Raw genomic sequence first — 24,194 nt, forward strand, 5'->3', positions numbered from 1 at the left:
AAAAAATCCAGAAGGGGAACTCTTTTTCCATTTTAAAGCCAGGAGGAGTTTTTAGGACTTTCATTTTTTCACACTTGCCTGTTAGAGAAATGGCATAGGTTTTATGGTATTGTGCATCTAGAATGTTCTTAGCACCACCTGAAAATTATTATTTCTGCTGATAGTTAAGATAGATGATAGATGATTGATCAATGATAGATGATAGATGATTGATTGATTGATTGATTGATTGATCCAGGAACAGTATAACCCACTGTTATACATAACCAGAAGCATAATTGGGCAAATAGCATTTGATTCATCTGTCTTTGGACTTCCTAAAGAAAGACGGGCTGATTTAAAATGTTATCCTGAAAAACGTGTAGTCTTATATTTGTTTGGAGGACTCTAGCCATAGGCATTGTTAGAAATGGCCTAGAAAATTAGGAAAGGCTACTCAAACCATAGTGGCGTTAGAAAAAGGCCAAGAATCAGGACATTGTTTGTAGGGCTACTAGAATCACAATGGTATTGGAGAAGGTCTAGAACATTAGCATGGACTGATAGTTCAGGGAAGAGTACAAAGATTTCCAGAGCGCTATCCTCCTCCCCGCAAATATATGTTCCATCTTTTTTGAAATGAGTGAGACCTACCAACAGGCACAGGGCTTTTCAAATGCAGTAACACTCTCCAGTTCACCAGTGCTGTTGTAATGATTAATTTGCGACTGCAGGCTCTGGGGCCCCACTGCCAAGGCTCAAAATCAGGCCCTACTACTTGTGCTGTGTGATCAAGTCAAGTGACTTCATGCTTCACTTCCTCAGTGCCTTCACTGTTCATGTGAGGTTGTGATGATTAAACAATGAGATAGGAGTGATGGGTTTAGCATGGGGCCAGCCACTTAGTGAGGATTTGATGGCATCTCACTAAACAAAAAGTCACCATAGAAATGCAATTCTCGGTTATTGCATCTGTAAAGTTGAGACATCAACGGCTACCTTTCAGCATTTTTTACAAATTGGAGGCAATTATTGATTTGGTTGCTGAGCGTCTAATAGGTAATGGTAGGCATCACTGTTGTTATCATAATTTTTATCAGCACCTGTCTTGCTCCTTGTTGTACATGTCAGGAAAACCCAACTAGATCATAGCTTCTTGAAGACAAGCAGGCTTCATGGGATACTACCTGCATAGTTGCACAAGGCCCAGTGTTTAGAAGTACCTGATGCTCTGTAAATGCCACGTTCAAATTCCTAATAATATTTAAACAGGGAGCCCTGCATTTTCATTTTGCACTGGGCTCTACAAATTATGTAGGTGATCCTGAGGACAGGGGCTGTTTCTAACTTGGTTTTATAAACTTAGTCTGCCAGGCACAGTTCTTTATACACAGCATGTTTGCATTAGATGTTTCTCGAAGTGAATGGGCATTGCCACTAATTAATAATAACTGAACATGAAATTCATTTATTTGATGCCCACTTTCAGAAATCCAGGCAGGCTCCTCCTGAGCTTATAAAGTCCTTTTGCGGACAGACCTTTGGCCTGTGACAAAGGATCAGTAGTGACAATAATAATTCCAAGTAAATTTTGTAAATGTAGAAATGGATTATTTGCAGGATCTACTGCATAAATTAAAACAGGAAGATTGGTTACATGTTTAAAATTATTGCTTGGAACAGATTAAAGGGTGCCAAAAATGTTAGCAAAATCACTTGGGAAAGGTGGTTTCTAATGTTTTTAATATTGGCACAGTTAGTAACTGACTTTAAATCCTTCCTTGATCAACATAAAAAGACATTTCAAGGGAAAGGAAATAAATTGTAATGCCATTAACCATCACACATTGTAGGAGTACCTATTATAAAAAATCCTTTGTAAGTTTTACTGTTCTGGATCTAAGCTTATTTCATAGAAATAAAGAATTAAATACTACACTTGATTTCATTTTGGAATATTAATGAGATTGAAATAAGCTTTAAATTTTCCTTTGACTCATTAAGCTGGAAAGTCAAAGTGCTAAAAATATATACTTTTGCTTCAAAATAGACTGAAATGGATACAAAGAATTTTGTGTCAGGAGGAATCTAAGTTAGAGTAAAAGGACCTATTGGGAGAAATTTAAAGCAATTGTAATACAGAATTTGGCTATTATACATAAACATATGTCTATATTCATCATGTAGCTTTACTTGTCAAAAAATATCTTAAAACTTGTACAGTCAGAAAAAGTATCAATAACATAAAATTTCACAGCCCCCTTTTAGAACTGTGGCCTTAACATTTTGTAGGGAAATAAAGCTTTGGTTAACCTTGGCTCTGGTAGACCTCATTAAAATAACAGCCTGTCAGTTTCAAGTTTAAAATAACAGGGTTGTCAGTTTTATATGCAGTGGAACAATCTACAATTTTATTCTCGGGGATAAGACTGGGAAGGGGGTGAAAGGTGGACAAAGATTGGACAGCACTGCCATCTGGTGGTCATAGTGAAGGTGGGCTCTAAAGGCCCGCAGATGAGGCTGGACCACCTTGAAGGAAAAGATGTCAGGCTGCTTTAAGCAAGTCATTGTATCGACTTTTTGATAGCCTTTTGCCTTTAAAATGTAGGTACATGCCCAGAGCCTAGAAGCAATTTATAATCTCAAAGTTACAGTAAATCAATAATAAACTCAGCTCTTTGGTAATCTTTAATCCCTGCGTATCCATGACTTGATAAAATTAATTTTCAAGAGAATGAAATCTTGTGAAAAGAATTAGATTCAACAAAAACCTTTTTTAATTTTACTTTAAGTTCTGGGACACGTGCAGAACCTGCAGGTTTGTTACATAGGTATACATGTGCCATGGTGGTTTGCTGCACCCATCAACCAATCATCCAGGTTTTAAACCCCACATGCATTAGGTATTTGTCCTAATGCTCTCCCTCCCCTTGCCCCCACCCCCCCCCCCCCGGCAGGCCCTGGTTTGTGATGTTCCCCTCCCTGTGTCCATGTGTTCTCACTAGATTCAACAAAAACTTTAAATATTTTCCTTTATTACAACCACCACATAGCTGGTGTCTTATTAATGAGTATCTTGTGAGAAATTCATCAAACTGATGATATATGATTTGTGTACTTTTCTGGATGATTATTAAACTTCGGTAAAAATAAATTAATGCGAGCCAAAAATAATCTGTTCATAGGTGAAATTTTGATGGATGTCACAAAGCTGAATGGAACATGTTCCCATTTATATAAACTGAAGCAATTCTGGACATAGGCTGGATTCCAACAGACTTCTCCTGTAACCTAACTTCGATTCAGTTCTTTCCTGCTGTACTTGGGACAGTTGACTGTGGGTATGGAGTAGGGGCAGGAGACTGAGGTCAGAGAAAAAGGATAAAAATGAGTTCTGTTGTTTTGAAATGCAACCTACTCAAAAAGTTCAGAAGAAGATACTGAACACTCTAATGCTAAGCTAATAGCCCGCCTTTAGCTCATTCAGCCAACAACCCCTGTCCTAAGAATCACGCTCAACCCCTCTCAGCAGCAACTGGGCCCCTCTCCTGATGTGCTTAGGAAGGACATTAGACCATGCTCTCGTACAGTAGCCACCAGCCACACAAGGCTGTTGACCACTAGGGATGTGCTGTAGATAGAACTGAAATGTGCTCTAAGTGAAAAACCCACAACAGATTTTGAAACCTGTGCCATCTAACATGGCAGCTACTAGCCATGTGTGACTATTGAGCAACGGAGATGTCCGCTGGAATGAATTGAGATGGACTATAAGTATAAAATACAAACTAGTCTTTAAAGACTTAGTACCAGAAAAGAATAAAGAACATACAATATCTCATTTAAATGTTTCATGTTTACTATATATTGAAACAATGTTTTGAATAAGTTGTGTTCAACAAAACATAACATTGAAATTAACTTAAACTTACTTTTTTTTCAGTGTGACAACTAGAAAATTTAAAAAGACACCTGTAGCTCCTTTGTGGCTCACATTATGTTTCTGTGGGATATTGCTGCCTTTAGGCTCTCATTGCTTCTTCGAACACGATGGCCATTTTGCCATTTTACAGGTTGTTTTCTCTCCTACTGGAGCTAAAGTGGGCTGCCTATGACCTCTGCAGCTTGTAGGAGACTAAAAGGATCTATTTAGGTTATTGGATGCTTATGATGCAAAGGTGAAAGCCAAGCAAAGTTATGTCACTTGGGTCTACTCATAAGAGGAGTAAATGGTACTCCCTGGTTGGTGCCCCATGGGGTAAATTGGATCTTTAAGGTAACCAGATGGCTCTCAGGAACAGGTAATTTACCTCACAGGGGTAAGAACTTGATTTGCAAGAAAGAATGCAGTTTAGTCCCCCAGTGCCATATGTCCCCATGGTGGCATTTGTACTCATTAAGTACTTCCAGTTCCAAGTGCCCTAGCAATGTGTGAACTTAAGTTTCCACTTTCTCCCTTACTGTAAGATATTGATTTTACTTCTCACACCCTACAACCCTTAAACATGTAAGCCATTTTTAATGCTCATTTATGTGTATATATCTTTCCTCCACTGGGTGGTTAATTGAAGGCAGGACCATGTCCTTTAAATCGCTGTATGCCCAGGACCTTAAAGAGGCCCAGTACATTGTAGATACGAATCAAGTGTGTGTGCCTGGCTGTGTGCAGGTGTGTGTGGGGGTGAGGGTGTTTAGTTGGAATGACTATTCATACATAGACCCTAAACAACCAATTATCTGTAATATAGCGAAGCTTACGAGGAAGATGCCCTTCCCTATGGCAATAATTTATTTTGCAAGTAAGGGCATGTATAATTTACATTTCATTTACAATTTCATTTGAAGACCCAGAATTTGAACTTGCCCTTCTGCCTACTCTGCCAATTGTTCATTTGTTCATTCGCTATCTGTTGAGTACAACCAAAAACCAGGCACTGTGCTAGGTGGTGGGACACACATCTGCTAGGAAGTGGTGGACACAAAGCACAGAGGCCCTGCCCCCATGTCACCTGCAGCTGGGAGGGAGGCCCACACCCACGAGGAATGGGCAAATCTCTACGGTAGGTAAAATCGAAGGGATCTCTGTGAGCACATATTCTGGGGAGGTCCTAAGTGGAAACCCGTAGGAAGACTTTTAACTAAATTATACTCTTCTCTCCAATGTACAGACTCTATGAGTAAAAGTTCATAGACGGCCTTGGGTGCAGTGGTTTACATTCTAAGATATATTTACTAGTATCTCATCCCTTAGGCTAAAATCTTTGGTATTTGAACTTGAACCAGTTCCCAGTTAAACCCAGGAAGAAAAAAGGGAGATCATTGAATTATAGCATAAATATAACATAAGAAATTTAAAGGTAGCATTTATTATGCACCACACAATGCAAGTCTACATAGTTAAGTATAAATCAAATCATACATGCCCAAAAGACGTTTATATGCTTTTGGTTGCCTATTCCATTGAAGATTTATGGCAACCCGTCTCTACCCTAAATGGCTTTAGAATTTAGATAAATCTGATTTCCACCTACCACTCGCTGAATACTTTCCTATGCTGCATCTAAATTACTTTTCCAATGTGTGTACATCTTTGTGGGTACTCTTGCTGTTGGACAGAATAATGTTTGCACTATCTTACTTAAGATAAGTAAGATATCATGCTCAATGACACCACTCTTGGGTGAGCAAAAGGTGTTTCCTGTTTCCCGGTAAGTTCCAAATGTCTGTAAGCTTCAGAGAAAGAGACCAGAATACATATCTATTTCTCAGTTTTGGTGTGGAAGAATAAAGCCACCAAACTGCTGGAATGAAATAACGAACTGTAAAATATTCAGGAATGCCTAAACTTGAAGTGAAATGCTTTCCGATGCCTCCTCCCCCTTTTTTAATTAGCAGACTTACTTGTCCTGGATTTCATTCCCTAAAGATGAAATTTCAATATTTGCAGAGTACCTTCAGGTAGCTATGAGCTTAACGAAATCACTGTGTTATGCCAATCACAGGTAGAAATAGAGATGGAAATTCTGTACGGGTTTACTAAGTATATCAAAGGCCCTATGAAGGAGTTGTACATTTGAAGTAAGAGTTAGCAAAGAATCTGAATTTTTCAGCAAAACTAAGTGTTCAAATATTAAACTTTTTTTCACATTAGCAAAATTGGGCTATTAAATAATTGGAGTGCTCTCTGGCAGTTTTCCAAATCAGGGCTAATTTCCAGGTTAGTTCTATACAAAGGAGTCAAACCTATGCCACTAGCATCATCTTGTTAGCTATATCAGGAAATTCAGGAAATATGGAGGAAATTTGCCTTTCAAACCACAAAGAACTTCCAAAAGGTTTCATTCCATAATGATGATAGAATAGATGATGGTAGGAGCAGAGGTCAGATTTAAAATAAAATATCCAAAATGCTTCAAGGTGCCTTATATAACTGCTGGAAATACCGAATTCATTCTCTTCTTTTGAAAGTGCACCTGAGATCTTCCGATCCAGCATTATGAAGACTGCATATCTAATGACCTAATTTGGAATCAGCACTTGTCACAATCCATGCTCTAAATCATGGCAAGTTCCCTGGGGATGTCTGCCTCTATACAGCAAAAATAATGCCTGAGAAAACATAGAGGCCAAAGTTAGCCACCAAGGAGGATACAGCTGTTCTCCAAACCAGACAGCAAGAGAGCAGATGGGACAAACTTTTGGTCAGAAATGAATCCAAAGGAGCATTTACCAACGGCTAGGCAGAGAAAAATAGAATCCACTCTCAGAATTTGAAACCAGGTAGCGCTTGCAAACGAACAAAGCCAGGCAAGAGAGAAAAGTTGAGGGCTCAGTCTCAATGCCAAGTGAGGAGAAAGAATAAGAATGTGTTTCTGCTGTGTACTCAAGCCCTGTCCATAAAGACCCAGAACTGCCTAGCAAGGGGAGATGACTTGGCTTAGGTCAAAACAGCAAATCCTAAGTCCTCCTTCATTTATATCTGTCATTAGAAACATTTAAACAGAGTCTAGATGAGCCTGTCAAGAATGATCTAGAAGCATTGGACTGACCGTGAGAGCTCTGCTAAGCCTGTAAATTCCATGTAAATTCCAAGCCTGTAAATTCCAAAAGCAATAAAACTACTCCTTGAAATCATTGCTATTTTTCAGTCTTGAAAAGTAAATAGTGCCACATTTTAGGTACCTTGGTGCAAAGTAATACTTTGACTTGGTCTGGCTTCCCAAGGAACAAATGAATTCTTGTGTTTTTCTTTTCACTACTGAATTCAATACATATTAGTTTAATGTCAGACTGTGTCATCTCTCAAGGACACGTAGGATGCCTACTGCACTGACATGCCTAAAATGTAATGCCATAGGGAGTGAGGCACAATCAGGACATTAGGTACAAACACGAAGATTTGAAAGTTTGTTGTTGTTTTCTTAAAATCTGCTGCAAAAATCTAACCTGAACAGCAGTAGGAAGATATTTCCGATGTCTCCCACATTTATCTGAATTTGAGGACCAGCATTTTCCCTGAAAAGGACCCCATCAGTGTTTCCAGGAGCATGCATGCCCTTAATATGGCGTGATCAGCTAGCCAAGAAATTCCAAGCCTAAAACCAGACAGGATTACTCAGACTGAACTTTTCAAGCCATTCCCAGTTCTCTATGAAACTCAACGGAACTAAGCATTGTGTTTTCAAACCTTCAAAGATTCACTTCCTACTTAAAAAAAATTTTTTTATATCCTTCTCAGTCTTTCCTATGAAACATGTGTTTGTCACCTTGGGAGTAATGTTAAAAGTACCGGCCGGGCGCCATGGCTCACACGTAATCCCAGCACTTTGGGAGGCTGAGGTGGCTGGATCATGAGGTCAAGAGATCAAGACCATCCTGGCCAATGTGGTGAAACCCCATCTCTACTAAAACTACAAAACTTAGCTGGGCATGGTGGCACATGTCTGTAGTCCCAGCTACTCAGGAGGCTGAGGCAGGAGAATGGCCTGAACCCGGGAGGCAGGGGTTGCAGTGAGCCAAGATCACACCACTGCGCTCCAGCCTGGTGACAGAACAAGACTCTATCTCAAAAAAATAAAAACAAAAAAATAAAAAGTACCACACCACTGCGAAAATATATGTCATGTGGAAACAGACTAGAAGTTATCATTGGACTCCATGGGAACACATGATAGAGCCCAAAATGTCGGAGTGGTTTTAGGTTGAATAGTGTCTTGAGGACTCTGTAAAGTGCTGGGTGTAACATATGGTCAAAGTCAGCTTTAGGGTCACTGACAAACTGCATTCCACAGAACCCTGCTATCGTCCCCAAGACTTATCTAGAAGTTTCCTAAAAGAAAACATGTTATTAGTACAAGCAGTTTCTCCACCAGGCATTACAAAACCTACCCAAACATTACATTATAGAGGGGCCAATCTGAGACGTGAAAAATGACACCAAAGAGTTTCATAAACTCAGAATAAATGGAAAACTGATGTTCTAGTGAAGACAGTGCTAAAAGCCATTATCAGAAGATATGGATTACTTGCTCTAAGAATGTGAGGGAGGGAGATTGTGTTTATAGATATTTGGCCACATCAGAAAAAATAATATTCTATCTGAGACGTAGGAACGGTAAATGCTCTCCTCCCGAGTGCGCGTGTTTCCCGAGGGAGTGAGAGAAGCTGTGAACAGGTACATTCACAGACCTGGTTTGATTACTGAAGGAGTATGCATTACTTGAATTCTGATGCGGGCTCACACGGTGAAGCAAATGACTTGGTGCTGTCAGAAAAGACCATTCTTCTCTACAGTAAAGTTAGATGAGGTCACTGTCTCCAAAACTGGATTATATCAAACTCTTAGGTTGCAAAAATAGTTTTGTGTATGGTGACTTTGTGTTGACCAAGTAAAATGGCCTTGTCCCTGAGCACAACCAGCCTGCCTTCATTCCTTTAAACAGACTGTTTTCCAAAGCTTACCAATGACCTCCAGCCTATAAAATATTCACATTGGTTTTTTCCTTCAATATTTATTATTTAGAGTGTAGTCCTTTAAATATTCATCATATTTTTCTAAAGATATGGTATATATTATTTACATCTGGTTACATTATGTTTTCATCGTGATGAAATGGGCACATCGAAACTTTCTGAAGTCAGGAACAAATAGGGTGTTGGGCCAGGTGCACACAACATGTAGCCAGTGAGGTGGATTTGCATCCAGGGATGGTTGAGGGAAAACGGCAGGTGGCCTTCTCACAGTGACTGCTCTGGAAAGATCCAGAGGAAATAAAGGGTCCAGGGTAGATGGACTTGGGACCTCCTGTGGTTGGGTAGACAGCCATGGGCTGAAGGAGAAAGTCAAATATATCTCATGAGAGAATTCACGTGGGATACAAAAGCAATAATGGAGTTCACAAACACAACAACTCAGAATTCAACAGGTCACCTGCTTAGAAAACCAAAGGGAAGGTGGTGGAATGTGTTTATGAGGATTGCAAGGACCCTTTATGATGGGATGTTTTCCATTTTTAGTTAAATTCTCATGCTTTTTCCTTAAGCCAAGATTGTTTTTGAGGTCCCCCAGGTGTCCATCTTACCTGTGTAAATTACAACTAGAATGACATTTAAGACAACAGGAGTCTGAAATGCTAATTAGAAGATTGAGGGGATCATCTGAGATCTCTCTCTTCCTCTGGGGGTAATAGGGTCAAGGAAAAGGAGTTTTGGTGTTTTGTTGTGTTTTTTTTTTCCGCCTAAAAACCTGAACGAATTTGTCCATGCCTCTTTACTCTCTAAAGTTACATTTGGAAAGCAGTTGCTGGCAGGTAATCAATCATTTTTGAAATCTTACTTCCCTTAGCAGATCATCAGCAATGCTGTTCATGTATTTATTCATTTGACAAATATTTATTAAGCACTGGTACACACAAAGCTCTGTTTACTGAGTCTCTGGCTGTGGAGCAGTTATTCCCTGGGAGCCAAGAAAGTACAGCTGTTCTTTAGCAAATGAGCAGCTGAAGATCAGAGTGGTGGCTAAAAGCCATTGCTTCTACATGGACAAAATCATCCTGTTCTTGGAGGTTAAAACTTGGGAGGCTGTAATGCATTATTTTTGTTTTTGATCCCTGGATGAAAATTATTAATTATTCTGCTTCCTAATCTTTCCCATGACAAGAGTTCAGCAACCACAAAAGAACAAATAGCAGCGAAGCCTTATTTGCTTGAGAAGGAATATGGTGCTGTTCCCTGGAAGGGAATTTCCAGACAAATTAATAGGTGCTCCCACAGCCCTTTGCTTAGCTAGGACTATAATGTTTGTTCCGCATCAGTTACCCCCGCTAGACAGTGCTACAAACCCTTCAAGGATAGCAACAGTGTACAAGTCATATTTTGCATTCCCAGAGTCTACTATAAAACCTGTCTTGTAAAAGGCATGTTAGAAGTGTTTAATGAAGGAATACTAGCCACAAAAGCCTTTTTTCTTATTTAACCAATGTTTTGGAACTTTTTCTAAACTGTACTACATTTTCTTGTCTCATTAAACAGATTTCATTGAATGTTATTGAATTTTTACTTGCTAAGTCACGGATTTAAAATATATGGTATGAGTCCCTGTGCCATAGACTGGCGATCTGCAAATATTTTTCGTCTTGCACCTCTATCAGCAAAATATTCTGGATAGACAACCAGAATACCTATAAATATTTATAAATAAATTGTAACATAAGCACTACCGAATTAACACATTCTGTACCGCATGAAATTTACATAAAAACAGAAAGTTTTGAAAGATGATAAAAATATATTCTTTTTTATTTCTATTTTGTAATGTTCCAGATGTATCAAGAATAAGAGGAATATTATGCCTACCATTGTATTGTTTACTTGTGGTTGCTTTGTTTGAAATGAAAGAAATCCAAAGTTTCTTTTCAAAAGCTATTTAAGTCCTATTCCATTGAATGAGTTAGTTAAAACTAATTAATCTAATCCATAAATGCCTTAGCCAGTACATATGCTGGATCAATAAATGCCTTAGCCAGTACATATGCTGGATCAATACACCAGCAGCAAGTTAATGGTGGTGGAGGTGCCACTGCTGCCCCTCCCCACTATGAAAGTCTTACTCTGTCCTTGGGGTAATTGAGAAATGGCCATCCCTGTATGGACTGGTTGAAATATCAATCTCTAGATTAAATATTAGGAAAGCTTAATTCCTCTTGTATTTTTATACTTACAAATAGGAATTCTAATCCTGAATCACATTGAATCTCTTGCACACCCCCAGAGATGCACACACACTCCTGCTGGCAACCCAACACACATACTTCAAAAACCAAGGTTATCAACTATGGTCATAGTAGGCCTAGTGGTTAGAGTAATGATTCCAGAATCTGCATTTGAATTTGAATCTCATCTCCATCATTAACTAGATGTGTGGCAAGTTTTTTAGCCTTTCTAAGGCCTGTTTCCTTTTTGTATAAGGGTGTAATGATACTATTTTAGCACCGTCAGAGTTGTGAAGATCGAATGCGCATGAGGGCCTCAGCTCAATGAAAGCTCACAGTTAATCCCCATTTCTTTGAGTCAATTACTGCCCTCTGCTGAACTCAGGAAGGCTCTTAAAAGCCATGTGCCCTAACAACAAAGTCTTATCTCTTTCCCAACTTTTCATTATTTTTAACTTTTTCAATATTGAAATGGTAGGGGAAAAAATAGTAAAATGAACAACCATATAACCCTCATACAGATTCAATAATGGTTGACTATTTTGCTATTTTCAAGTAAGTAAAAGATGCAGTGACACGTTATCCCTAAGTATTCAGCGTGAATCTCCTAAAAGCAAGCACAGTCTCCTATACAGTCATAACATCATGATCACACTTAAGAAAATTAGCAGTTATTCAATAATATCAACTACTACTTATTCTACATTCAAAATTATCAAAGCTCTTACTTACAGCTGGGTCCCTACCTCCAAATCCAGGAGTCAGTTTCTCTTCCTTCCTTCCTTTTCCTTCCTTCCTTCTTTCCTTCCTTTCCTCCTTCCTTCCTTCGTTCCTTCCTTCCTTCCTCTTTTTTTCTTCTCTTTCTTTCTCTCCTTCTTTGTTTCTTGCTTGCTTACTTTCTTGCTTTCTTCTTTCACCTGTCCCCTTTTGAAGCATTAAAGGCCAGTTGTCTTATATAATATCTCATCACTAGATGTGTCTGATTATTTATGGTGTTACTTAGTTTTTTCCTCTATTGCCAGTATTTCCTGTAAACTGATATTTTTAAGTCAGAAACTTGATGGGATTCAGGTGAAATATTTGGAGCAAGATTACTTCTTAGGTAAATTTGTCATAGAAGAGTACTTAGATAGTTCTTTCTGCTCATTGACTTTGCTAATCTCTTTGTTTTTAGCAATCGTTCCACCTTGTCACCTTCCTCCCTCTTTAGCCTAATTTTACAGCACTGTAATGGTAGGTATGAGAAGGGCGCCCTTTCTTCCTACTAGAGTCAAGTGTTCATGGGCCTTTTGACAGGTCTTAAACTAGGAGTGTTTGTCTCTACTGACATCAAGAGTTGCAATTATCAGAACTCATAATCAACTCCAGATAAATCCTAAAAGAGGGCTCATGTTTTCCCTATGGACCCCAACAGTACATGTTTGGATCGGATTCCAGAGACATAACAGGAGTTGTTGTTTAACTTCCAGAATCTATCAAATAGCACAGATGAAAAAAGTAATACTTAAATATTACTGGGATTACTAATATCACAGCATTACTAAAACAATATTGGAGCGATGGTAAAGACCGTTCACAAGTATTGGTAAGAGTTCATTTTTCCTAGAATAGCTCATTCAGGAATCAGAGAAAGGAAATTGTTACAAATTTTGTATGTTATCCCAAGTCTTTGTTCCCATCTGGTGTGTTATTAATGAATTAGGGCTCACTGTCATTGTCAGTAATATATTTGTACTAACAGTGCTTGTTAACAGAAGGCTTAATTCACAGTTGTGTACACTTAAGTTTCCAGGAAAAAAAAAAAAAAAAAAAAAACACTTCATGTCTGGAGCTACAGCACAGCAGTTACTTATATTATTCAGAAATATCAATAAATAAAATGAGAAAAATATTTCTAAATTATGTGCAAATTGAAAGGCCTTCCTGATACTGAAAAATAAACTGCAATCATTCAGACATAAATGAATTAAAGGCGTGTTCTTTTCCATTGGCTAAGAGTGTCCATTTTTTCAGCCGTCTGCCTCACCGTCACCGTCTGCAGGTGAATTGGCCAGTGTTTCCATGCGAAACGTTAAAACAGCATTTACATTTCTCACTGCTCCTTTGATGTTATCTCCTTCAATTGCACAATGAAAACGCACAGCTACCGAAATGCCAGAGGGAACATACTCTAATTATAAATGTGCTGGGGTGAACAATGAGAGGAAACCCACATCCCCGTGATGGGCTCCTCACTTAGCCAAATACAATCCCACAGTTTTCTCCCACCCCTTTTGGGAGGATGAACACACAGTATTGTGACCCCAGCTAATTTGTGTTAACCATAGTCTATGACCTTGTAATAGAATGGGACAATTCAATCCATTATCTTCACCAACATTTATTGAGCACCTACTGTGTGCTTAGACCTGTGTGACCAACTCATCCTGGTTTACCTGGGACGTTCCCATTTTAATGCTGAAAACTCGTCACCCTGGAATCCCCTAAGTTGCGGCAAATTTGGATGATTAGTCGCTTGACCCATACTGGACACTGGATAAAGATAAATTACAACCCTATTTCTGCCAACAAGAAGCATGTTGTCTAAAAGAGAATCAGAAAAATAAGCCAATTATTAGAGTTTCGAGTGGTCAGTACTTAGAATCATCAGGAGGGCACTGGGCAGTGCAGAAAGCTGAATCTCCATCTAACCTGGGACCCGAGAATGCACTCCAAAGGAGACAGCGTTTGAGAATGATTTAAAGAATGAGCAGTGCAACATCCACCATTAAATTCTGCACATACTGAAAGGAGACACCTGTGGGATGGCATGCAACTTTGTTCTTTCTCTGAGTCTCAAAATCTGTGAATCTGGTTTAGATTCCCATAACCTGGAGGTAGGATTGTAGTACAAAATAAGCAGAAAGAGAGTGTTCATTCTTAGTTTGTTTTATGATGGGACAGAATAAACCTGACAGTATTTCAGTCCTAAAGGTGGTGGTCATTTTCTGAACCAGATGTAAATACATAACATGTATTTCTTTCTCTGAGGACTGTTTTGACAAGAGTGAGAATGAGTGGTCTATTGTGGGGACGCCTTCAGTGGAGGTTAGGGCACCAAAGTGACACTACACAGAACAAATACAAATAAGTTTGACTTCCGTAAGTCAAACTTAGGAAAGTTGCATTTGTTTTGAAAAATTTAGGCCGGGCGCGGTGGCTCAAGCCTGTAATCCCAGCACTTTGGGAGGCCGAGACGGGTGGATCACGAGGTCAGGAGATCAAGACCATCCTGGCTAACACGGTGAAACCCCCTCTCTACTAAAAAATACAAAAAAAATCTAGCTGGGGTAGGTGGCGGGCGCCTGTAGTCCCAGCTACTCGGGAGGCTGATGCAGGAGAATGGCGGGAACCCGGGAGGCGGAGCTTGCAGTGAGCTGAGATCCGGCCACTGCACTCCAGCCTGGGCGACAGAGCGAGACTCCGCGTCAAAAAAAAAAAAAAAAGAAAAGAAAAGAAAAATTTTATACTCTTCATTTAGATTTACCAGATATGAAAAAGTTGTCACATTTACCTTTTCTCTTTTTGTTTATACATCTGTATATTTATTGTTATTCTTGATTATTACTGAGCTGTTGTAGAGCAAGTTGTGGAAATTATACCCCTTTCATTTTAAACCCTCCAGCGTGTATCTCCCGAGAGTACAGCATTCTCCTATGTTACCACAGTATGATTTTATATTCAGGAAATTTAACACTAACATAATACTATTATCTAATAGAGAGCCAGCATACAAATTTTGCGCACTATCACAATAATGTCTTTTATTGGCAATTATCCTTCCGACCTAGCATTTACTCCAGAGCCCTCTGCCTGCATTTAGCTATCTCGTCTCTGATTCTTAATCTGGAAGGACTCTTCTGCTTTGCCTTGTCTTTTATGATGGACATTGTTGATGAGTAGAGGCCAGCTGGTTTTCAGAATGCCCCCTCAGTCTCGGTTTGTCTGAGGTGTCCCCATGATTAGGTTCAGATTATGAATTTGGGGCGGCCTGAGGCCTGAGTGACGTGTCTGTCCTGGCACATCACATCAGGGGGAATACATGACCAATTTGTCCCCTTGCTTGATCACTCGGTGAAGGTGGCAACCTGCCAAATTTCCACAGTGTAAAATTACTAGTTTTCCATTTGTAATTAATAAGCAACCTGTGTTACTAGGTACTTTGAGATTCCGTAAATATCCCATTCCCCATCAAATGTTGACTCAACGCTTCTTTGCATCTGTATTTGTTTGCTAAGGCCATCATAACAAAGTACCACAGATTGAGTTGCTTAAAACAGCAGACATTTACTATCCCACAGTTCTGGGGCTGGAAGTCTGAAATCAAGGTGTTGACCGGGCTGGTTCCTTCTGAGGGCTGGGAGGAAAGGATCCGTTCTAGGCCTCTCTCCTTGGCTTGTAAATGAGCATCTTCTTCCTGTGTCTCTTCATATTATCTTTCCTCTGTGCGTGTCTCTGTGCTCAGATTTCCCCTTTTTATAAGCACACATCATATTGAGTGAGGGGCCACCCACGTGACTTCACTTTAACTTATTTATCTCTGTAATGACCCTATCTCAAACTAAAGTCACATTCTGCGGTACCAAGGGTTAGGAACTTAACATGTTAAAGGGAGGAAAAGAATTCAATTCATAACAGATGCATTCCAGCCATCTCTGGACTTTCCCAATGTTCATTATGAAGCCAAAATGAAATTAAATTCCTCTCCCTACCCTTTCTGCAAGTGAAAAGTCAGTGTTCAGCCTGAAGACACTTAAGATGCTGGCACTAAGCTTTTCCCAGCCATCCATCCACAGGGCTCTGAATTTTACACTTACCCATATTTAGAATGACTTCTGTTTCAGTTCTAGAGATTTTTCAGAGGGTTTGGTTTATTGCTTACCACCCATGTGTGTGCTCTAAGGGCCTGTCATTTGCACTAGAGCAGAAGTACCAGCAGCTGAATTAGTGGCAATATTTATTTTTTGCAGAAACAAGGAGTCCATTGGGAAAAGTATTTATCTCTTGGTGCATTTGTTTTGGTACAGTTGTCTGACATGCAAGCAAATGAATTCTAGAGACTATACTTGGGGTGTTCACAATAGGGACTCTCAGCAGGAGAGGGACCCGAAGCCAGGCGTGATGCTTCGTAAGTTTTTAATTCAAAGGATTGAAGGACAGAAAAGATGGAAAACAAAAAGCCAATTACCTGAGAACTGTCGGCTAGAGGAGGGCTGAGGGAGAGGAAAGGAGGCTTTCCCGGGCAATAAACCCTGCAGTGTGGTGTCTCTCTCTTAAAACTGTTAAAGAGTTCCTGCTGGTCACATCACAGGTTCTATAACCTTCGCCTGTGTACGTCCTTGAGTAGAAATGGGCAAAGCCTGAGCAGAATACTCACTTGCTTTCCCTGGTTTCTTGATCAGGTCACAGACATAAAAGAGAAATTGAAGCTCTCTAAAAAGGTCTGGTCGGCGTTACCCTACACCATCTGCAAGGACGAGAGCGTGACAGCGGGCACGTCCAATGAGGAGGAATGCTGGAACGGGCACAGCAAAGCCAGGTGAGAGTGACTCGATGTGTGCATGGATGGGGGCACAGCACACCCAGTCTTGGAAGACTCTCCTGGCACAACTCTGCAGACCTGTTTATGCAAAGAGCAACAGAGGGTGGAGGGACAAGTCATCACTTAGCAACAGCTGTTGGGAGTGACAGGTTTGATGGGCACCTGGGAGCACTTACTCTCAAGGTGCCATTAAGCGTGGAATCCTTGTTCAGAACGCCTTGCCTCTGGATGAGGACAGAGGAACGGTGGCAGATGCCAGGTTTCAGACACCCTGAGATCACAAAGAGCCCTTTTATGTTCACTTAATGGCTTTAAGATACTAAAGCTATTTTTATCCATAGTTAAATTTCCAGGGCTCTTTTTTTTCATCACAAGTTAAACAGGAAATGAAAATTCAACTGTTTTTTTTTCACCCTAGTTGGGAAAAAAATTGAAGTATTCATTAGCAAGGTAACAGAAAATGTCTGAGGGACACTGAGAAACGGTTCTAATAGGTGACACACTTTGGGAAGTCCCATCGGAACCTCCTGACCAGAGACAGCAGTTTTCATCATTCTGCTCTGCTGACCAGTGCTGTGGGGACTTGATATGGAATTTCTGAATTTTTTGATTCAGCCCAAAAATGGGCTTGGCCTGGATTTTCATAAGGTGGAGAGGCTGGATGGGAGGACTGGTTGGGAGTTGGCAGGCAGGGCAGGACACAAGGACAGGAATCTGCCAAAGCCTCAGCAATGGGGTTGCAGGTGGATAAAGCAGCTGGTAAATTGCACTCAAGGAATCTTTGAGGATTGACCAGTGGGTGGAGATGCTAAGAGGGGAATCTGTTCTGGGGCTTTATTGAGCAGTTTCAAGCATATGAAGCAGCTGTGATCAAAAGGAAACAAGAAGGTATGTGGTTGGTCAGGAGTGGTGGCTCATGTCTATAATCCCAACACTTTGGGAGGCCAAGGTGGGAAGATAGCTTTAGCCCAAGAGTTTGAAACCAGCCTGAGCAACATTTTGAGACCCTGTCTCTACAAAAATAAATATAATCTTTGGCTAGTAATATAAAGTGCATGGCTATTACATTGAGAAGAAACTGCAGAAGTTAAGCAGGAGGTGCAAGGGAGGTGCACATTAGGTGTTTCTTACGCTGCTGAGTTGCATTTTTTAGCATCTATTGCTGTATTAGTCCATCCTCATACTGCTATAAAGAACTTCCCTGAGACTGGGTAATTTATAAAGGAAAGAGGCTTGATTGACCCACAGTTCCGTATAGCTGGGGAGGCCTCAGGAAACTTACAATCATGGCAGAAGACAAAGGGGAAGCAGGCACCTTCCTCACAAGGTGGCAGGAGAGGGAAGTGCAAGTAAAGGGGGAAGAGTCCCTTATAAAAGCACCAAATCTCATGAGAACTCACTCACTATCATGAGAACAGCATGGGGGAAACCACTCCCATGATCCAAGGTCCTGTTCTCAACACGCAGGGATTCTGGGGATTCCAATTCAAGATGGGAATTGGTGGGGACACACAGCCAAACCGTACCAATTGCTAATGTTATTATTAACCATATCAGGACGAGTTTAGCAAGGTGAAAGCAAGATACCTATGAAAAGAGCTCTCACTATTTAAAAATGCTCCAAATATCAATATCAAATCATAGATCATGAGAAGGAAATTAGTTATGATATTAACAACATGCCACTAAAAAATACTTAGCATTTTGCCAGTGTCTGGCTTTTTAGCTAGGAGACCTTTGGCCAGAAAATTCAGCTATGAATTAACAGCTTCTAGTTTGTGTTTTCCCGATGACTGTAGAGAAAGACACTGTGAAGGATGGCCAGATGGCCTAATGAATCAAATGCTTGGTTTTTTGAGCTGCTCTGTTTCCCATCTGTGTTTACCTTTAAGCCTTGGCTAACATAAAGCCTGAGTTTTGAACTGCTGCTCCCATAGATCGTCACACAGGTTGCTGATATTAGTCCATAGGCAATTTCTTACAAAAGGAAATATTTTTAAAAGGCCATGGGTGAGGTTAGGGGAAGAGACTAAACACCACCAAGAATATGAATGGGGAAGATAACGACCACTGAAGTTAGAGCTGGAGGAGATCAGGATGGTTCAGACAAGTTCCTCATTGTGCAGATGAAGAACCCAGACAGGATAAACAATTAGTCCACTGTTAACCAATTAACAAGGGTGAAAGCTGGGAATCTCCCAAATCCTAGCCCAATATTTCTTTATGGCAATACCCTACCTCTTAAACAAACAACAGCTAAATACTGTCCTCCCCAAGTTAGGAGAACAAATAAGACAGATCCTAAGCTCTATAAAAACTTGAGTGGTTCTACAGCATTCATTGAGTCAGTCCACCAGGCCATCAGCAATATGATTAAGTACTCCCTGTGTCCCAGGCTCTGTGCAAGGCCCTATAGATTAAGTGCTCCAAGATGACAATGGGAGGACAAGGCAGGTGGATCACCTGAGGTCAGGAGTTCAAGACCAGCCTAGCCAACAGAGTGAAACCTCGTCACTACTAAAGATACAAAAATTAGCCGGGTGTGGTGGCACATGCCTGTAGTCCCAGCTACTGGGGAAGCCGAGGCAGGAGAATCGCTTGAACCCGGGAGGAGGAGGTTGCAGTGAGCCAAGATCGTGCCACTGCACTCCAGCCTGGGTGACAGAGTGAGACTCCATCTCAAAAAAAAAACAAGATGGCAATGGGATCAATACATGAGAAGATACAGTGACTGGGGTGAGCCCAGTGAACCTAGGAACATCAGTACCCTACTGCTAGACTGCAGGTTTAGAAAGGGACCACACTGCTAGAGAAATGCCTGGATCGGTCCTCAGGAACAAGATTTAAATTTTATCCTGAGATCAATGGGAAGCCATTGGAAGATTTTATGCAGGTGGGGAAAATGATCAAGTTTAATGCAATGAAATCACTTGTAGGAATAGTCCAGAATTTAGTCCAATAAAATATATCTTTTATTATGCATAAGTATATTATTAAAAGAAGAAGCTGTCAAATATTTGTGATTCAAATTATGTACCCATTGAACAATTACAGTTACATGGTTTCCTTTAGTTCTTTTTTTAAAATTATTCCACTAGCAGGGAATCCTAATATTATATTTTTATATACTAGCATAGTAAATAGATCACTGATAAAGACTTGCTGAATTAAATGTAATTGAAGCTTTCTTCTTATCCAAATATTAATTAATCTAGAAAAACATTGGAGAAATTTTTCACTTGAAGAAATTTACTAAAGTATTTTGTAAGTGTAAGAATCCATTTATAATGCAGATAATAACATATTTTTTCACACTTTTGAATTATGAGTTTTAAGATGACAGACCTTTTTAATTGTTTAGGAATGGTTGTTAAAAAAGAAAAGAAAAAGAAAGAAAAGTTACTCTTATAACCTATGCGAAATAAAAGAACTAGAAACTATTTGTAGAAAATCTGGTCAGATACAATGACTCACACCTGTAATCCCAACACTTTGAGAAGCTGAGGCAGGAAGATCACTTGAGCTCAAGAGTTTAAGACTAGCCTGGGCAGCCTGTAATCCCAGCACTTTGGGAGACTGAGGCGGGCAAATCACGAGGTCAGGAGATCGAGACCATCCTGGCTAACATGGCGAAACCCCGTCTCTACCAAAAAAAATACAAAAAATTAGCCGGGCGTGGTGGTGGGTACCTGTAGTCCCAGCTACTCGGGGGGGCTGAGGCAGGAGAATGGCATGAATCTGGAAGGCGGAGTTTGCAGTGAGCCAAAATCAAGCCTGGGTGAGAGAGCAAGACTCCATCTCAAAAAGAAAAAAAAGAAAGAAAGACTAGCCTGGGCAACACAGTGAGACCCTGTGTCTACAGAAAATAATAGTCTGGGCATGGTGGCAGGCACCTATAATCTTAGCTACTCAGGAGGCTGAGGCAGGAGGATCACTTGAGCCCAGGAATTTGAGGTTGCAGTACGCTATTATTGTGCCACTGTACTCCAACCTGAGCAACAGAGTGAAATTCTGTCTCTAAAAAATAAAAATAAAAAATAAGAAGAAATAATTTTTTTAAAAAAATCCATCAAGTATTAATAGATATGAAGCAGAGATGCTTATTAGAACTGATAGAGATTGTCATGCCTGAAGTTTATAAACTCAAGCCTTGCGATAGGTCTCCAATAAACCAGACATTTCTTCCTGTCTTTCTGTTTTATCTATCAGACTCCTTCGGCCACATTTTTCTGTTTGTACCCACTCATGCAGCCTTTTGTCCTATCTCACTGTTTGCTCAGGCTTGTCTTCCATCACCCTCATTTTTCCTGATTACTTTCTGAACCTTGCTCCATAGCTCTCTACTGTACTTCCTTGATTCAGAAACATACCTATTTCAAATTTTAACGTTTCTGACATCAAAATGACTCTTACGATAGATATTTCCATTTACTCCAGTGATTATCTTGTTTTTTAAAAAGCTGTTATTAAGTAATGGCACCAGTTGAAATTGATGACGACTTCAAATAGAACAGGATACACAGAGCGATGGCTGCTGTGGCAGTCTGCAGGGTGCAATCTGCAGTGGTGAGACTGTGGTTAAGGGTCTGTAAGCAGTGGCTCCCCTAAGGTTTGAATCCACTTTCATCCCGCAGCTCCCCCAAGTCACTCCACCCTCGCCCATCTCTGACAGATCTCTCTCTGCCTCTGTAGCTAAACAGGTCTGGAACAGAAGGTGGGGTAAGAGGAGACTCTACCCTTTGATGGGAGGAAACTGCAGGTGTGCCCAATCGCAGTGACCCTATCAGCATTTAAATCTTCATTCTGAAAACAAGAATGGGTTAAACAAAGTGGTTAAGGGAGTGTCTTCCCTGCTTCCTCTTTCCTTGCCAGCTTCCTGGGACAATGTGAAGATCAATGAGATAATCTCAATAAAAATAGTCTGTAGTCCTGAAACAGTGCTTCTCAAACTTTAGGGTGCAGGCTAAACTCTTGGAGATCTTATTAAAATGCAGATTCTGATTCAGTAAGTGCTATGGATTGAATGTTTTTGTCCCCCCAAAATTCATAGTTGAAATCCTCACCCCTTGTGCAATCATCTTTGGTGGTGGGGTCTTTGGGAGATAATTAGGTCTTGAGGGTGGAGCCCTCATTAATGGGATTATTGCCCTTGTAAGAGGAGACATGAGAGAGGCTCTCTCTCTCTCTCTCTCTCTCTCTGTCTCTCTCTGTCTCTGTCTCTCTCTCTCTCTCTCTCTCTCTCTGCCATGTGAGGACACAACAAGAAGGCAGCCATCAGCAAACCAGGAAGAGAGCCCTTGTCAGACACAGGATATGCCAGCACCTTGGGTCTTGAACACTATGATCCCAAGAATTGTGAGAAATAAATGTGCATTGTTTAAACTGCCAGCTGCGGGATTTTGGTCATAGAAGCCCAAGCCGAGATAGTAAGTCTGGGGTAGAACCTGAGTGAGATTCAGCATTTCTAACAAGCTTTTAGGTGATGCAGTTATTGTTGGTCCAGGGACCACACTTGGAGTAGCAAGGCTTGAAGGCATGATTGCCAGATCTAGCACATAAAGATAACAGACAACAAATGGAACACACTTATACTAAAAAAAAAGGATTCATTGTTTACCTGAAATTCACATTTAATTGGCAACCATGTGTTTTATCTGGTGTTTTAGATGTCCCTATTAACATGTAAGATATTACCTTTTTCAGTCCACACCCAAGCCTCAGGGAGCATGTTGCAATTTTGGGAGTTTTTTCTTCACTGATACCCTTAATGTTTCCTTAATGGGGCTTTTCTTATAATAAAAATAACAGCAATATGAGTTAGGAGTTCACATGGTTCAATTGTAACATCACCCACTAATGATAGCCAGGTTATGGACAAGGTTGAAGTCTTCTCAACAATGAATTGCATAGGCTTCACATGTGCATCAGGAGAGAATTTTAAGTTAGAAATATAGCACAGCCTTCACAATACAGGATATCATCCACACAAACCTCTAGTCTTTAATAGTGTCATTTTGATGAGTGGCAAGGATGAATATTTTGCATTCTTGGTCAGTATTTGATTCAATTAGTGTCTTAGCTCAAAAAATACCATAGATAAAATAGCCTAAACAACAGAAATGTATTTCTCATAGTTCTAGAGGCTGCGAAGTCCAAGATCAGCGTGCCAGCAGATTGGGTTCTCTTCCTAGCTTATTATAGACAATGGCCTCCTTACTGTATCTTTAGAGACAGAGAGACAGAGACAGACTGGTTCCTTTCTCTTATAAGGGCACTGGTATAAGAAATCATCTACCCTCATGATCTCATTCAACCCTAATTACCTCCCAAATGGCCCTACCTCCAAGTACCATCACACTGGGGATTAGGGCTTCAACATGTGAATTTTGATGGCACACAGACATTGTTTTCAGAATCACATCGTACTTATCACAAGAGCTAATAAAGGATTTTTCTTAGAGTTCATGGCAGTGTCTGTCACTTGAGAAAGACAGCCTAGTCGTCTTCAGTGGCCAGCAGGAAAGTGAGTTTGCAAGTGTAACTTCTACTTCTTCCATTTTTCACTTACCTAAGCAACTTCTCAGGGGTAAATGTGAGAAGACACAGCAACATTCTGACTCAACTCAGACAAATAGGAACTGAAAGGAAGCTAGTAAGTTACAGAGGAAAATCAATAATAATCTAGAAGGCCAAAGGGAAAAAAATTAAAGACTCATGGTGCAGGTTACAAATCTAGGCCTCCCAAAGTTCCTGGGGTGAACTGAGAGACCCTAGGAGGACATTTGCAGTCATCAGTCATCCCTGAGAAGGTCGTTCTGGGCAGTCGGTGGCCGGAATGAGCTGTCTGTACAGAAGCTAGAAAAGAATGATTAGATAGGAGGCAGGAAAGCATAGGCTTGGAAGGAAATAAAACTTTTATATGGTCAGCATATACAGGTTAGAACTTTGTCAGGCAGCAGCAAAAGAAAAAATAAAGCCCTAATGGTGTTCAAATAGGCCCTTACCTTTTTGCTCATAAAGAGGCAGATTCTTTCTTTTTTAGAACATAGCCGTTTTAAACTGCATCACCTCTAACTTCTTGTAGCATTGTTTTCCTTCACACAGACCCTTTTTCCAAACCCAGCGGGATTAAAAAGAAAAGGAAAGTATGGCAGACAATGAGACAGGGTAGGAAAAATGAAAGCCGGTCTGAGAGCCAAGTCCCACCGGCACACGTGTTATCTGATAGGACATAAATTATTTCAGAGTCTTCAGAGGTCTTGAGTCAGTCATTTCCAGACTCCTCCCTCTCCCACATAAAACTGGTGAAACAGCTTTCTGGTGTTGCTCCTTGTAAGGCAGTGTTGAGCTGTCACTGTGTCCTTTCTTTAAAATGCTTTCTGGGAGGAGGCTATCAAGGAGCTGGCTGAGGGACAAAATTAATT

General features: G+C 40.3%; 1 protein-coding gene across 2 annotated transcripts in view; it reads left to right on the top strand.

The window, feature by feature from the left end:
* Nucleotides 1-24,194, top strand: part of GPC6 (glypican 6) — a 1,182,333-nt gene that overhangs the window by 1,140,958 nt on the left and 17,181 nt on the right. For both annotated transcript variants that reach the window (XM_073014433.1, XM_007960685.3), the window contains one exon: nucleotides 16,631-16,767. In XM_073014433.1, coding sequence (XP_072870534.1) covers nucleotides 16,631-16,767 — 137 coding nt within the window. The remainder of the gene's footprint in view (nucleotides 1-16,630; nucleotides 16,768-24,194) is intronic.

Source organism: Chlorocebus sabaeus, chromosome 3, assembly GCF_047675955.1.
Source record: "Chlorocebus sabaeus isolate Y175 chromosome 3, mChlSab1.0.hap1, whole genome shotgun sequence".
In the NCBI taxonomy this organism is placed as follows: Eukaryota; Metazoa; Chordata; class Mammalia; order Primates; family Cercopithecidae; genus Chlorocebus; species Chlorocebus sabaeus.